The sequence below is a fragment of the Hippopotamus amphibius genome, chromosome 4 (genome assembly GCF_030028045.1).
Source record: "Hippopotamus amphibius kiboko isolate mHipAmp2 chromosome 4, mHipAmp2.hap2, whole genome shotgun sequence".
NCBI classification, from domain to species: Eukaryota; Metazoa; Chordata; class Mammalia; order Artiodactyla; family Hippopotamidae; genus Hippopotamus; species Hippopotamus amphibius.
The window spans coordinates 44280348-44296188 of NC_080189.1; the positions used below are offsets into that span (position 1 = coordinate 44280348).

General features: G+C 42.4%; 1 protein-coding gene across 1 annotated transcript in view; it reads right to left on the reverse strand.

Annotated features, from left to right (window-relative positions):
* BMPER (BMP binding endothelial regulator) overlaps positions 1–15841 on the reverse strand; it is a 238314-nt gene that overhangs the window by 56697 nt on the left and 165776 nt on the right. Inside the window, exon 13 of the mRNA XM_057731872.1 lies at positions 10064–10400. Within this exon, the coding sequence (XP_057587855.1) occupies positions 10064–10400 (337 nt within the window). The remainder of the gene's footprint in view (positions 1–10063; positions 10401–15841) is intronic.

A 15841-nucleotide genomic window follows, 5' to 3' on the forward strand; every position in this document is an offset into this window, starting at 1 on the left:
TCTCCGTCTGGCTTATTTCACTTAGCAAAATACCCTCCAAGTCCATCCATATTGCTGCAAATGGCAAAAATTTTATTCTTGTTTATGACTGAGGAGTATTCCCTTTGGTGCCGGTACTTTAAACAACACACCAATGACCACTTTAGTCTAGGTGGGCATGTGCTTAGCTCCTAACCCCTTACCATGGACCCCCTCTATGTTCTCATCTCTAATGTTTGGAGGTTGACTGTACAGGACAAAGAAAGATAAACCCCATCAGCCATAAAAAGGTATTGGAGTAGGCCAAGTCTCAGAGAGCTGAGTCCCTTGGGGATCAACAAACACCTGGAAGCAATTCTTCTAATTCCTCCACCTCATGCTGAGGTACTCCAGGTATGGTCCCTGAGTTCCTGCAGCACCTGAGAACTTGTTAAAATTGCACACTCTCAGCCCCTGCCCTAGACCCACTGAATCGGCTCTCTAAATCATTCTGATTCCTGCTAAAGTTTGAGAATCACAACCTAATGCATAGACTACTTGGTAGGTGTATATAAACTGAGAAATGAATGATGAATACAAGAAAAGTCTTCAGCTTTACTGAACCAATGGCCAGTATAACCTGCCCCCAGGTAATGGTTGAAAGATACTACAGTGTGCTCTCTTCATGTCTGCAGGATGCTGGGCCATAAACTTTAATGAACTGACCATGGCCTTTGCCTCCTGACCCACCGTCCACACCCCTTGCAGTTTATGACACTGCCCCATGGAACATCTAACTGTCAGTCGCCTGTGCCAGGCTCTTGCTGGCTTCCACGGCTTTGAACATGCAGTCTTCTATGGCTGGAATCTTTCCCTTTGTTCTCTTCCCCAAACCCATACTCTTTTTTTTTGTGCAGCTAAACCCTACATATGCTTTTGGTTTCAGCTTAGGAAGTCACCTGCTCCAGGAAGCCATCCGCCTGGCAGGTTTCCATAGTATCCTGTACATCCTCTATAAAAATGTATGTTCCCCATCTACACTCCTGTTTACTTGTCTTTCTCACCCACTGGCTTGCACTGCAAGTTCTGTGAGCCAGAGGACTCATTTATCTCCACCACTGCCATGCCTCCAGCACCTTGAACAGCACCTGGTGAATTATTTAATCAATGAATCCTGAGTATAAAATAATCTATGTGCATATGTTTTTACAATAGGTAATATACCTGTTTTAATTTATTACTGATCAATTTCATTGATTCCTAGACATGAGTAATTGACCTAGAAAAGAGACTTGTGGACATAAAAAAAATAATAATTCAGCATTTTCTTCCTTAACAAAACTGCCCCTCGCCCCAGTCTTTTTTTTTTTTAAATGTACACACTCCTGAATATTTGGTCTCTGGTTGAAACACCGGCCCATGTGAAAGCCTATGTCTGAAAGTCTACTGCTCCTTTTCCTTTAATAGAGATTGACTATAAGATTTCCATAGAGAACAATGTGTAGGAGGATCCAGGATTGCAAAAGCCTCCCTCCTGTTTCATATTTGCATACGCTCCATCAATTTTAATTTTTGCCAGCTCGATTGAGAGACAGTCAAAGAGTCCTGGAGGGCTGTCAAACCCAGCACAGCCCTGAGCTCCCAGCACAGCACAAGGGCTAGCGAGCCACCTCTGAGAAGCCTATAACACTGCCAGGATGCTGGCTAATTTCACAAGACGCTGCACCTGTCCCTGTGACTTCACTGAGTCCCAGTGCTGTACTCATGGTGCATCAAAGATTCAACCAACCTGCAGCCTGATGGAAGTCAGCCCACACAGGGCCATCTCTGAGGACACCCATCCCTTGGTTTTCTTGGTTCTGAGGCATTTTGGTACCCAACTGGGTAGCTTCATTTTCTATAGAACAACCTGAAAGCACAGGGCTCAGGGCGGAATGCCACTAGACCACACCGCTGATGTGGCCAAGGCAAGTGGATTCCTTGGTGTTTCCACCTGGGTATTACAAGGAAAACCTCATCCAGCCTCATGAGCAACCTGTTGGTGATGATATCTCTATTTCATACACAAAATAGAAGTTTGGAGGTGTTAGATCCCTTACCCCTGGCCACTGTCACTTATTCTTCAACTTGTTCCAGAAAGGATTTACATCAACTTACAAAACTACATGCAGGATGAAATAAAATGAAACTTAGTGAATGAGGAAAACAGGAAAGGCTTAACAAAAGACTTAAACAATAAACACAACACAGTTATTATCTCAGTTTCTATGGATCAGAAGTCCAGGCATGGACTAGGTGTCACTAGATTACACTCAAGGTATTGACTGGGGCCACGATCTCATTTGAATCTTGATGGGGGGAGGATTTGCTTCCAAGCTCATGCAGTTATTGGCAGCATACCCATCACTTCCTAAAGGCACCAGTACTGGCAGCCTCCTTTCTGATCTTCAAACTGACCACACACTTCCAAGTATTGGGGCCTGCCCTTCCCCCGCCCGTGACAGGCCTCCTCCCCAGTCCTTCCCACACACGGTGGGCTCCACTCAAAGGAGCGCTCCTCAAGAAGGCTCTTCCTCTCTATCTACCTTACTCCAAGTTGGCTGCCCCCAGCCCACCCTAGTACATCACAGTGTTTCCCCCATTCCTCCTCTCACAGTTGGCAATGACCTCGTTTCTTATTTATTGCCATCTGTCCACACTAGACTATGAGTTGTCTGAAGGAAGAGCTTTTGTCTCTCTTGTTCAGCCCTGAATCGCCACACTTACAGCAGCAGTATCTGGCACCCAGCAGGTGCACACTCGAAAGTTGTAAAAGGAATGAATTAAATAATTAATGAAATCCTCCTCCAAAAGCTCACTGCAGAAACAGGATATGTAAAAACCTGAGTGGACAGTGATGGACTCTGAGAGCAGGCATGGTGGCTCTTGCCAAGTCCTCTGACAAAGACCTGAGACCAGGTGTCCTGTCAGGCTGACTGCTCAGACTCCACGGGGGACCTGGAACGAGTCCCCCCGCCTCTTGGTGCCCCAATTAGCTCAGCAGTGACATGAGAAAAACATGCCCCATGTTAGCCACCACTCTTGTCGCTCTCATGGATAGAAAGGGCTTTATGCCCATCGATAATGAAAATATAATAAAGCTACACCAGACAGTCTCCTGCTTACTAAGGAGTAATCAAAGTCCCCCAAGCAGCCAAGAGAGATGCTACAAAATAATTAGTGTTTTACCTGCTACAATGACACTCATTCAAATTGGTGTTCAAAAGCCCCATGTAATTACAATCCAGAATATAATTTTCTGAGGAGAAACACTGCAGGATTCCAGGAAGTTTATGCTGAAAATAAACTCAAAGCTAAAATTAAAATCAAATTGAAATTACATTTAATCTTGAGCCAGGCAGGTTGTGTGGTGAAGAATTAACCTGGCCCAAAGAGAGTCTGGATTTGGCCTTTAGCTCCTGGGGAGTGATCTCTAAGCCCCTGGAATGCACTGCTGGACAGGAGTGTCCTTTTTTGCCTGGGCGCTTTGGCCAGGAGGCACTCTAACCATGTGCTTTATGATGGGGGCTTTGGGCCACCTGATAACAGCTCCAACCTCTAGAGGAGCTGGAGACTAAAGGCATTAGCATGACCTCTGGGAGGGGCTACTGAAGGTCAGCCATGCAGGCAGCAGGTGATTGAGTCCCAATAAAAACTGGACACCAAAGGCTCAGGTGAAATTCCTTGATGGGAAACACCCCATGAACAGAGTCACATGTGACCAAGAAGAGTCAATGCCAGTCCGTGACCCCACAGGACACGATGGTAAAAGAGGCCAATGCACAAATATCTATAGATCAAAATACCACACAAGAAGATGGCAACGCCAAATACTAGCCATCTATAGAATGAAGGGATAGAAGAGGATCCAGGAGGTCCAAGTGGCTTGCAAGAGAATTGTGAATAGGCAGAGGTAGATTCTGCAATTCAGAGGCCTGCCCCTGGCAGTCACAGTGGTAGACTCATGCAGTAAGAAGAGCTGATAGCTCCTACAGCGTCAAAGGTAGACCAGAGGCTCTGCTTGCTCTGACTAGTCTACTCCCTGAATAAACAGAAATATGTGCACATTCTGACTGTAAGTGTGTAAAGAGTGTGGGGATAAAGACCTAAGATGGACTTGGCATTGGAGGTAGAAGTCACAAGGAGATCAGAGAGGATGAAGATGACAGAGAGGCTAGGAAGGGAGCTAAGAAACCTTTCCCCGAAGCAGACCTTCCAGGGGTGATGCTGAGTGAAATACAAAAGGGTAGAAAAGACATTCCATTCCTGAGTAAACCTTAAATCCAATGCTGGCAAGAGACAACGGCAGTGCAATAAGGATAAACACAATCAGCATCTCTAAGAAACCAAAGAAAGCACATTTACAGAGGCCTGGGATGAAACATGAGCTGTGCCTTCAGCTTAAACCAATGGCGAAAACGAGGGCATCTCAGGCAGGGGAAAGACGTGGACCCAGAGGCAGGAATGCGCATTGTATATTTAGATACAGTGAAGGAGTAGCCTAGGACAGAAGTTTTTTTAAAAAAAAAAAAAAAAAAGGAGAGAGCTACTGAGTAGGGAAAACATTTTGAACTTTAGGGTTGGACTTGTAAGGGCTGAAGTCTGATCAGTGGTACAACTGAGGTGTCTACTGCCACCTGGTGTCACCTTTATTACAGATTCAGAGTGGCTGCTCATCCTAAAAGCTGAGTTTGCCAAAGGAAAAATAAAAAGGCAGGTTTAGAACATCACACTTTAAAATGAACATCTCATTTGATTTAGGATCTTAATTCTAATGGCAATTTAAGGCAAGTCATTAAAAGTTGTAAACAGAAATGTTCCAAGCACGGTCTTCTTTGAAGTAAGGGAAGATTGGCTTGATTTTAATTATGGAATAACATTTAGCTTTATATGAATTTCTCATACAAACACAGACACACACACACGCATATAAAGTCTGGACTCCTCGCCTGGATCTCTCTTTTTGCTTTATAATAAATGATGAGTTTCCTTTATAGGAAAACACAAAGTGGGTCATCCACAAGGGCTGTGATCTTCCCTTGGAAGGAAGCCACCGGCAGTCCCCGGGCACCTGTATTCTCCAACACTGTTGTGCTGTTGGAGTTCCAACGTTCTCCTGCACAACCTCCCACCACCTACCTCCCAGGACCTCAGCAGGAAGGACACATCTGTGAATCCTCTGGCCTTCCTTCAATTCCTTACAGCTGTAAAAACCACTGCATGGAAAGAAAAGGACATTTCCTAGACTGGGAATCCCCAGACATTTCCCCAAACCGAACAAGTAAACGGAGTTTTTGCTCCGGTGAATTATACCCCATAAAGGGGAGTAGGGAGAGGAAAACAGTCGTGAGACGACTGTGGTCTGCAAATGTCTGGGCTTTGCGGCAGCTCACATTCATTTTCCTGGCTTCTCTGAAATGCGGGCCTGCCCTGACTGGAGAGGCCTGTTTTGCTGGCAGATAACACTCACTTGCAACTACTTCACCCAAGATTCGGGTCTGAGTTAGGCAAGAAGCCCATTGCTAGTGTTTCATACACCAGCCCAAGGTATAGGTGGTCTTCTCTCTCCCCAGTGTAACCCACGCAGCCCAGCCCATCTCCTGGCTTCCTTCTGTCCCCGGGGGCTGCCGCGGCTGGTCTTGTCAGCATGGCCTGAGTCAGGGTGGGGAGTAGATTCGATACTGGATGCTGAGGACCTCCAGAGAGGCTCTGGGGTGGGGGGCTGCCTATTCCTCCTCTATTTCCCAGTTGCAGCCAAGATGCAGGTGGAGAAGGCAGTGTGAGGCTGGGGCAGGGAGGTGAAAATAAAAAATGAGACAAGAGACACAAAGACAACATCTTCTCCTCAGGGGAGCCTACATTTGAATCCAAATATAATTGAAATGATTTCACATTCACGTTTCCACAGTATACTAACTACTTCCCTTGCTACCAGAAATGTCTCCGTAACACACCAGCGAAGGCCAATGCAAAACATTTGCAAAGGGGATTATCTAATTTGAGGACAAGTCGATTAACAACTCTAGGACTTAAGACGCATTATCAATGCAGCCAGTTAAAATTTGTATATGATTCATAATTAAATTATTTTGTATCCAAACATATTCAATGAGTTAATAAAGCTAAATTATGCAGATCACAAAGACTTTAACTAAATATTATATTTTTATACCAAATAAGACCATGATGGGTGGAACTGATCTGTGAAGAAAAAAAAATGAGCAAAACTTTAAAAGTTTCCCAAAAGAGAATAAGGATGCAGATGCAGAGAATGGACTGGAGGACACGGGGTTGGGGGGGTGGGGGCGAAGGGGAAGCTGGGACGAAGTGAGAGAGTAGCATAGACATACATACACTACCAACTGTAAAATAGATAGCTAGTGGGAAGTTGCTGTATAACAAAGGGAGATCAACTCGATGATGGGTGATGCCTTAGAGGGCCAGGACAGGGAGGGTGGGAGGGAGGGAGGGGTTATGGGGATATATGTATAAATACAGCTGATTCACTTTGGTGTACCTCAAAAGCTGGTACAGGAGTGTAAAGCAATTATATTCCAATAAAAAAGCTTAAAAAAAAAACTTGGCTAATATGTAGTTATTTCTTATTCATTCACAAAGTTTTTAGACAATGGACAGTTTACTATTAAAAATTTTGAACTTGGTAAAAGACCAAAATAAGAGTTCCAAGTCCTAGATATCTCAAAAGTAAACTCTAATTCAGAGAAATAAGAATTATTATTTTGATCTTATAAGAAGAGCTATCTCATGTTTATAATAGAATTTTCCCCATGGAATTTGTCATATGATTAAGGAAACCCAAAGGACGTAACATTTCCTTTCCCTTTTCTAAGTTACAAGCACAGTGGTATTTGGAAAGTTGCACTTGTATATTAGGCACTTTATTCTTCATCCTAAAATAAAGGACAGTTATTTCTGTGAAGGATAAGGGGAAAATGAAAGGAGTCGAATTCACATACAATTTATACACATGACCTTCCACGATATCAAGGCAAATCTCTTTAGTCCTAAACTGACTCATAAAAGAGATCGCAGCCCTTAACACAGGTCATGACTATGTTTTAAGCTTCATTTTAGCAATTCCAGCAATGACATAAAATATACAGGAAAAAATTGACATGTGTGGAACGTCACATAATGGCTATTTTCTTCTTTATTCTTTCTAATGTTACTTAAATGTCTACAATGAACATATATTAGTCTTACAGACAAAACCAACAATTTTTTAAAGGCTTGCAGTGCAATGTTCACTTATATTTCACTCAATGTCATGAAAGAGAAGCATTTTTGAATTATTCTGCAGATTCATCAGTAAGACTCTATCGAATTTGTTCTCCACGATGAGAACAGGAGAAGATACCGACAATCAGAGAGGTAAGTGGCTGAACAGGGGGGCAAGATTCTCCATAAAAAAGTAAGGGACACAGGACAACAGCACGCCATGCCAGGACTGCCTGCCTCTCATGGGCCAGTGTGGCACTGCCCATTGACCTGAGTCCTTGGAGGAGCAATCCCACCAGGTAGTTGCTGTTATACCTATTTTAAAGGCAAAGATTCTGAAACTCAGCAAGCTATCAGGGCCACACAGCTAGAAAGTGGCAAAGTTGAGGTTATGTCCAACTTGGCATTGCTTCCTAAAGGCTCCCTAAGGTTTGGTCCTTGCTGGAATAGAATTCCCTTTCCATGTCTTCTTTGTTTCTTTTCTTTCTCCTGCCACACCTGTGCTTGCAAGAAAGAAAGCAAGCCAGGATCTACCCAATATCGGCCACCTTCACTTGAAAATACATGAAGGTGAACCTCTCCGTTGGGGAGTGAGATTATCAGCAAAGCACATGACAGTGAGGAATGTCTAGCTCTGTCCTCCTGAGCTCCCCTGCCTCTTGCAGGGAGTGGCTGACCTGGAAGGGTGCACTGCTCCTACACCACACACAGCAGAACATGAGCTCACCTTCCACCATACACCATCCTCCAAACCTCAGTGCACAAAGATCCCAAGAACATTCTCATAAGCTCCCCAAACTCGGGCATCCAGTCCCTTACACAGTGACAATCCCCCCCACTGCACCCCCACTGTGCCACTGTAGCAACTTGCAAGAGCAGAAGGTGAGCATCTGCCTGGCCACTTAACAATTCCAATTCTTTCTGTTCATGTCAAAGTCCTTTCTCACGACTTCTGCCAAGGTGCTCATCATATTCCTGCTCACAGTCCAGGGATCATAATACAAAATAAATCACCAAAGAGCAAAGAAAGAAATTTGTGAAAAGGGACGAATCTCTACAGGCCTCCTCTCCAGTTTTTGCTTTCAACACGTTCCTTTGAAATGGGATGAAAACCAAAGGTGTAGACTGCTGGGGTCCTGGGAAAAGTACAGCCTTTCCATTATATTTCAGACAGAGAAGAGTCCAATCCAAATCCACAACTGGGGTAGGGGAGCTTCCAAAAGAGGCCTTACCCATGGTAATCATTTAATTAATGGTAGAAGATAGGATAGCAGCCAACAATCATAGAGCACATTACTTGGGGGCACTGGGTTGAATACATGCATTTACGTTCATAATCTCTTCAGGGTAGGTTCTTTTATTATTCCCACTTCCCAGATAAGCAAACTAAGGATTAGAGAGCCTAAATAACTGTTCAAGGTTGTAAAGCTGGGCTGGATTTTTAGCTCTGGGAAACCACAAAGTTCTGAATTGTTGTGGTCTATTGCTTTCCATCAGACTTTCAAGTGATGGGTATTTAGATTCCAAATGAAGCCTGCTTTGTCTGTCTAGGTGCTTAACTCACTCCAGAGTGCATTAAGACCTTTCAACTTCAATAGACAAGGGTGAGGTCAATCTAGGGGGTGATGCAGGGAGGAGAAAGAAGGGAACCCAGAAAATTCAACTTACAACTGGAAAATGGTTTTAAAAAACTAAACCCATGGGTTGGAGCCAAATGGTTTGGCAGATGCAGCCATGTTCAGGGATTTGTGATGACAGGGACGGTCCTTTTTCCACCTCACTTTGAGCGACTTTATAGAACTTTATCTTTTATATCCAAAGATCAAATAAATTTTTTTTTAAAAATCACATTTAATGAGAACTAGGGGAAATAAACTGATGGTAATTAAAGAGTAAAAATAACTTCTCTGTGGCTTCAGACCACAGGAGTTTTCTCATTTTAAGAGGCACAGGCAAATCACTTAAACAAGGCCTTTTTGGGCTGTGTTCATCTCATGTTTCCTCCCACACCCATTCATGGTGGTTAAAATCAGAGACAGTCTTAGCTCTTGAACCGGTGGAATTGTGTGGTAAATGGAAGTACAACCAGGCCAAACTCACCAACTCACAAATGCAACCCTGTAGCACGGAAGCCAAAGCCAAGTCTCTTTTGTAACCAGTTGCTTTGTATGGAAGGAGGTTAATCAGAATTAGAAAAGGTTATGGAATCCACAGTCTTACTGAGAGATTTCCTTCCTCCAACCTCAAGTCCTGTTTCCACTCTCCTCTGACTCTGGATACAAAGTCTCAAAGCTGGCTAAAATCCGAGGAATCCTCACTTCACCATCTTGTTTTCTATGTGCAGATTTGTTTTGGGCAAGATAAGGAGAAAGGCCTGATGAACTTTCCCTCAGACCTAGAATAACCAAGCTTACTCAAATACCCAAAGGCAGCCAGAGTGATGTGAGTTCCCTACCTCCGCCCTATACCACTGCATTTTAGGCCAGAATTTGGGAAGCACTCCTCAATCTAAGAGTCAAGCTAACACCTGGAAAAAATCCTAGGGTGTCACTAGCTTTCCAGTGAACCTGCAGACACAAAAACAGAATCACTTCTAGGAGACAGCTCTGAAATATGCCCTTCAATTTCCTAATTTGGGACATAATGTGGGACTGAGTCAAGATGAAATCAGTCTCAAGAAAAAAGAAGTAGGGGTGTTTACACTGTGTTTTGAGGGCCCTTGTTTTGTACACCAAGGAATTTGATACCCTCTGTTCCATAGTCAAGTGTACCCTTGGTAGACTTGGTGTCTGTAACGCAAGCCCATTCCCCAAAGCACTGTACTTACCGGTAGAAAGTAGCATAGTCTACAGTTGAGTGGCAGGTCTGAAACTCCCAGGATTTGAGTTTCTGGCATTCCCGATGGGCTCGAAGCTTTACCTTCACTGTCCCTTGACACAGTTCAGGCACTGGTTTTCTCTGGGGTCTGTTGCAGAACTCATTGGACTCAACCCTCCAGGACTCGGCAAAGTCATCCACATCAAACTTGAAGTTTCCATCTCCACCAATTAAGTCATCACGCTTATGTCCATTGTAGTTGCCACAGAGACCACAGAGTTTGCCCTTGAGATGGGGGGCAGCCATGACCTCTACAAAACTGTCTCCATCCCACGATATTTCCAAACCTAGAGGAAAAGAGGATCAACCACTGTTGAATCCACCAATAATTCCCAAGTGTATAGATTCTTACACAGTACACATGACTATCCTCTCACAAGGACCACTAAGGATCTCACCAAATTCTTGATTACCTTTTAATTTTGCCACATCAAACACTGTGTAATATAACATGAATCACTTACTGGGGCTTAGAACTTTTTAAATGTATAAAGTTTGCCCTTATAATGATTATGTCATATATCCTAGTTTGACTTGTAGATGACTATTCATTGACCATGTTACTCTAGGGTTTATATTTTTGCCCTTTTCTTCAGTAATTGTGTTGGTCCAAATCATATTTTCATTTATCCAACCACTACTACAATGTGGAAATGGAAAGAAACAAAGATGATGGTTTTTAATATAATTTTTTCTTTATCCAATAATCCCCCATACGATTATACTAAGTGCCAAGTGAAATTTTCCAAATTATTTGCTATAGTGAAAGTATTAAAGTAGTAAATATAAAGCTTCTGAATACATCCTCTTCAAAGGGCAACAGTCATACAAATGAAAATGTTTGCCCCTCATTATTTTACAGTCATCCATAAGACATGCACAGCTGTTTAATCCAGGCTTTCTAGGGCTGAGATGTTATGAGCCCTAGGTTGAGGCCCCCATGCCTGGGCTGATCTAAGCGTCCACATTTGATTAGGCATTGGAGGCTACCATGCCACAGGCCAAAGTTCCTCGTGTGCTGGATAGAATCAGCAGGACAGCACTGCCTTGTTCACCAAGGAAATAATCGTCACTCCACAAGGTAGAGTATGTAATCCCCTCTTGGTTTGCTGAACTGACCATCTAAACAGTTGGAGAATTTGTCTGAGAACATTCATATTTTTTCAGACCTGCTAGCCCAAAGCCTCTAGGATCTACTCTAGCCAATGACCCCACTGAATAGTGGAATTTCTGTCACATGTTAGACAGCCAGGTCCTGCTGTCACACAGCACAGATCAGTCTGACCAGAAGGTCAAGAAGAAATGTTCTCATATCCATCCTGATATTGTATATGAAGACACTGTCCATAGGACAAAGGAGAGGGTCTCATGAAAAGTCTTTTGAGGTTCAAGCCAGAGCAAATGGTAACTCCAGTGTTATCATTTTCTTTCTGTCTCAAGTGTGCATTGGAAGCTTCTCTTACTGTTCTCCTGGTACGATCCTGGCAAGGCCTGAGCCTCCCAGTGAATGGATGAACTGGGTACCAGTTCTGTGGATGAGCACCGAGAGAACCTCTACAATAGGTTGAGGTGCATTTCTGTCCCTGGACTCTTCCTAGGGCACTAGGAAGAGTGTCACTGTCTCCTAAGAGTGACAGCCCACAAAGAAAGCTCCATTTTAACAGAAAAATATAAAGTGTCCCCAGCTGTGTGTTTTCAACCTCACCCTCCTGGATTTCTGACAAAACCTAGTCTTTGATTCAGTCTGTTCTGAGCGTCCAGAATGAGCAACATGACTCTTTTTAGAAGACTTTACCTTTGTTCCTGAAGGATCAATATTAGCTTGATGAGCAAATGTTCAGGAGATACTCAGTACTGGGGGGATAAAGTAGCGATGAGAAAGGAGAAAAGGGTGGGGAGAGATGGAATGGATTTTGTCTGAATATAGAATTGGCACAAGGCAACATTAGAATGATGTAAGATCAGCAAGAAACACCCAGAAGTAAGATGCTAAAGCTAATATTCCCTAAGCCAATATTCTAAAGCCAATATTCCCTTGGACACAGTCCAAGAGGAGAGAAGCCTGGCCAAACAGCATTCTGTGTGAGTAGGCCACACAACTGCCACAAGAAAGAGTTACAGATCTGCTGTAGGGAAAGTTATTGGGAGAATGAACCAGTGGTCTAAAACTGGATTTCTCAAGAAATAAACAGAAAGACTCATATGGAAATCACTCTATGGTAAATGAAAGGAATGGAAGCATTCTCAGTCCAAGGCAAATGGTAGAGAAGATTTCTTGGTTGGGAGAAGCAGCTCGGTTCCAAAAAACAACTGAATAGAATTGGGTAAAAAGCAGGAAAGAAGGTCATAAGAAAGCATCTCTTGGGCTTTTGGAAGTAATCGGGTGAAGAGAAGACAGTGATAGGACAAGGTGATCAGAGCAAGGACACACTGCTAGTCTGTCCACACACTGGACTGATCTCCTGTGTGGATCTCAAAGATGTGGTCAACACCTCCTAGAGTGTTGGAAATAAAGGAAATAAAAACAAAAATAAACTAATGGGACCTAATGAAACTTAAAAGCTTTTGCACAGCAAAGGAAACCATAAATATAACGAAAAGACAGTCCTCGGAGTGGGAGAAAATACTTGCCAATGAAGCAACTGGCAAAAGATTAATCTCCAAAACATATAAGCAGCTTATGCACCTCAATATCAAAAATACAAACAACCCAATCCAAAAATGGGCAGAAAACCTAAACAGACATTTCTCCAAAGAAGGTATACAGATGGTCAACAAACACATGAAAAGATGCTCAACATCACTAATCATGAGAGAAATGTAAATCAAAACTACAATGAGGTATCATCTCACACCAGTCAGATTGGCCATCATCAAAAAAATCTGGGAACAATAAATGCTGGAGAGGCTGTGGAGAAAAGGGAACCTTCCTACACTGCTGGTGGGAATGTAAATTGATACAGCCACTATGGAAAACAGTATAGAGGTTCCTTAAACAACTAAAAATAGAGCTACCATATGACCCAGCAATCCCACTACTGGGCATATACCCTGAGAAAACCATAATTCAAACAGATACATGTACCACAATGTTCATTGCAGCACTATTTACAATAGTCAGGACATGGAAGCAACCTAAATGTCCATTGACAGATGAATGAATAAAGAAGATGTGGTACATATACACAATGGAATATTACTCAGCCATAAAAAGGAATGAAATTGAGTTATTTATAGTGAGGTGGATGGACCTAAAGTCTGTCATACAGAGTGAAGTAAATCAGAAGGAGAACAAATACCGTACGCTAACACATGTACATGGAATCTAAAAAAATGGTATTGATGAACTCAGTGGCAGAAGAAGAATAAAAGACACAGATGCAGAGAACAGACTTGAGGACATGGGGAGGTGGGGAAGGAGAAGCTGAAACAAAGTGAAAGAGTAGTATTGACATTTATATACTACCAAATGTAAAATAGATAGCTAGTGGGAAGCAGCTGCCTAACACAGGGAGATCAACTTGATGATTGCTGATGACCTAGAGGGGTGGGATAGGGAGGGTGGGAGGGATGCTCGGGAGGGAGGCTCAAGAGGGAGGGGATATGGGGATATATGTATAAATACAGCTGATTCGCTTTGCTGTACAGCAGAAACTGGCACAACAATGTAAAGCTATTATAGTCCCATAAAGATCGAAGAAAAAAAAAAGATGTGGTCAATTCTGACAACCACAACTATCGTATAAAACAATTTCTATTTCTTCATACTCCATCTTTGAACACATTATCTGGCACATAGTATATACTCACTAAATGAATGAAGTACCCTGTAAATTGATACAAGTCTGCAAAGCCAAAGAAATTTGTGAATTTCATGCTAGTTAAGACACTGAAATAACATTTTGAAAAAAGACAAGCAAACTATAATATGATTTGCAATACACTCTCTAAGGTATAGAAGAAACTTGACCTCATAAGCCTGTAACGAGACAGCTGCCCAGCCAGAGAAATGAAGGGAGAAAATCAATTCCATACAACACTCTAACTTTTAGAGCATAATTCCAAAGATTTTCCACCTTGCAAAATTTTCCAAACTACAAATCTCTTTCCTAGACAGCAGGCAAATGCTATTCTTCCAAGTGCCACACTGGGTGAGAATTTACACCCAAAAGAGCTCCAACAAAATTACTGGCAATGATATAATAAATTTGAGACTTTGGGCAACTGAGTTTATGGGAATTCAACTTACCGTGAACAAGCCAATCATTCATTTTTTGCAATGGACTACTGGTCCATGCATGCTTGGGAATATGCAGACCCACTGTGTTTTTAATAAAATCTTCTCAAGACTCTTGACATCTCTTTCATGAAACACGGTCCCCAAAGTAGGAGAATAATTTGTAGTTCACTCTTTTTCCCTTCTCTTTTCCTTTTATCATTATATTAAGAGGATTTTCACAGAACAGTGCTAGGCTTCCTGTTGTATAGGAATGACTTATTCAACTACAGATGCCTTTGTCGATTGCTGTATCATATACATATGTCTTTGCACAGTTACTTTTACTCTCTACATGAGTGAAATCCATGCAAAGTAAATTACAGTAGAGACAGGTAAAAGAAAAATAAATGTCATAACTGAAAAAAATTTGCTCTTCCAAAAGATATTTTAAATAGTCATCTTATGAGATGAAATGCCATGGAAGTGTTTGAGGGTTTCGGGTTATTAGTCCTTTCTACATCTGGGATGAGTTTCCCAATTCTCTGCATGGGAAATTAGTAGAAATAACTTGCAGTCAGAAGGCCAAAGCTGAAGCACATGTCTCATCTGGGACGTGAGCAGTAGCTGCATTCCTTCCACTGTATGAAGAGCCTTCCAATTTTCCCTTCTCACCAGTGAATGTTTTACCAACCTGTTTTTCACCCTTCAAGTGTGTGACCTGGCTCCAGACTATTAATTTTGGGGTTTTTTTGTATTTTTTTGGGGGGGTGTTTTTGTTGGGAAGAGTTGTTCTTTTATCTTGTGGTTGTTTTTGTTTGTTTTTTTTTGATTGTTATTGTTGCTTTTGCTGCAGTCCACTTTTAAGAGAGAGAGGAGGTGCAAAACCTGTAGACATACCATAGTGATGCTAAAAGTGGGTAATTTTTCTGTTTAGAGTTTACACCAAAGGAAAAAAGGGAAAAAAAGAAAAAAAATATATATATACACTCCAGGTTCATCAAGTGTAGAGCTCTACCAAAAGTAACATAAAAAGCCACATTCCCACATGTTAATGCTTTCAGGTGGATCTGACGTAACTCTTTCAGGTGGAAATGATGAAGTGAACAGATGGCAGAAAGGAAATATTTTAAATGATTTGCTAAGTGCTGAGAGTTGGGGTGGGTGTGTGTGTGTGTGAGACAGGGGTGAGCAGAGCTTTCTCAAGCTACTGAGCCTTTCTCTGTGTCTTCTGTACTACCCCAGTTGTTATTAGGTACGTAGCTACAGCCTAATTCCACCCAAGCTACTCGGCCACCTGTGCTCCTCTGCCAAACAATTCCATCATGAAGTGCTGAGTCTATAAACCATAGGGGCAAAGATTCATTCTTCCCCATCTCCCATCTTCCAGCTGCAGGCTTGATTTAAGCTGCTATTTTGAAGAAAGTACCCTTTGATCACACGAGCTTATGAAAAAAATTATGGAAGAAGAACAAACACTCAAAGGATATACTGTGATATTTTAGATAGACA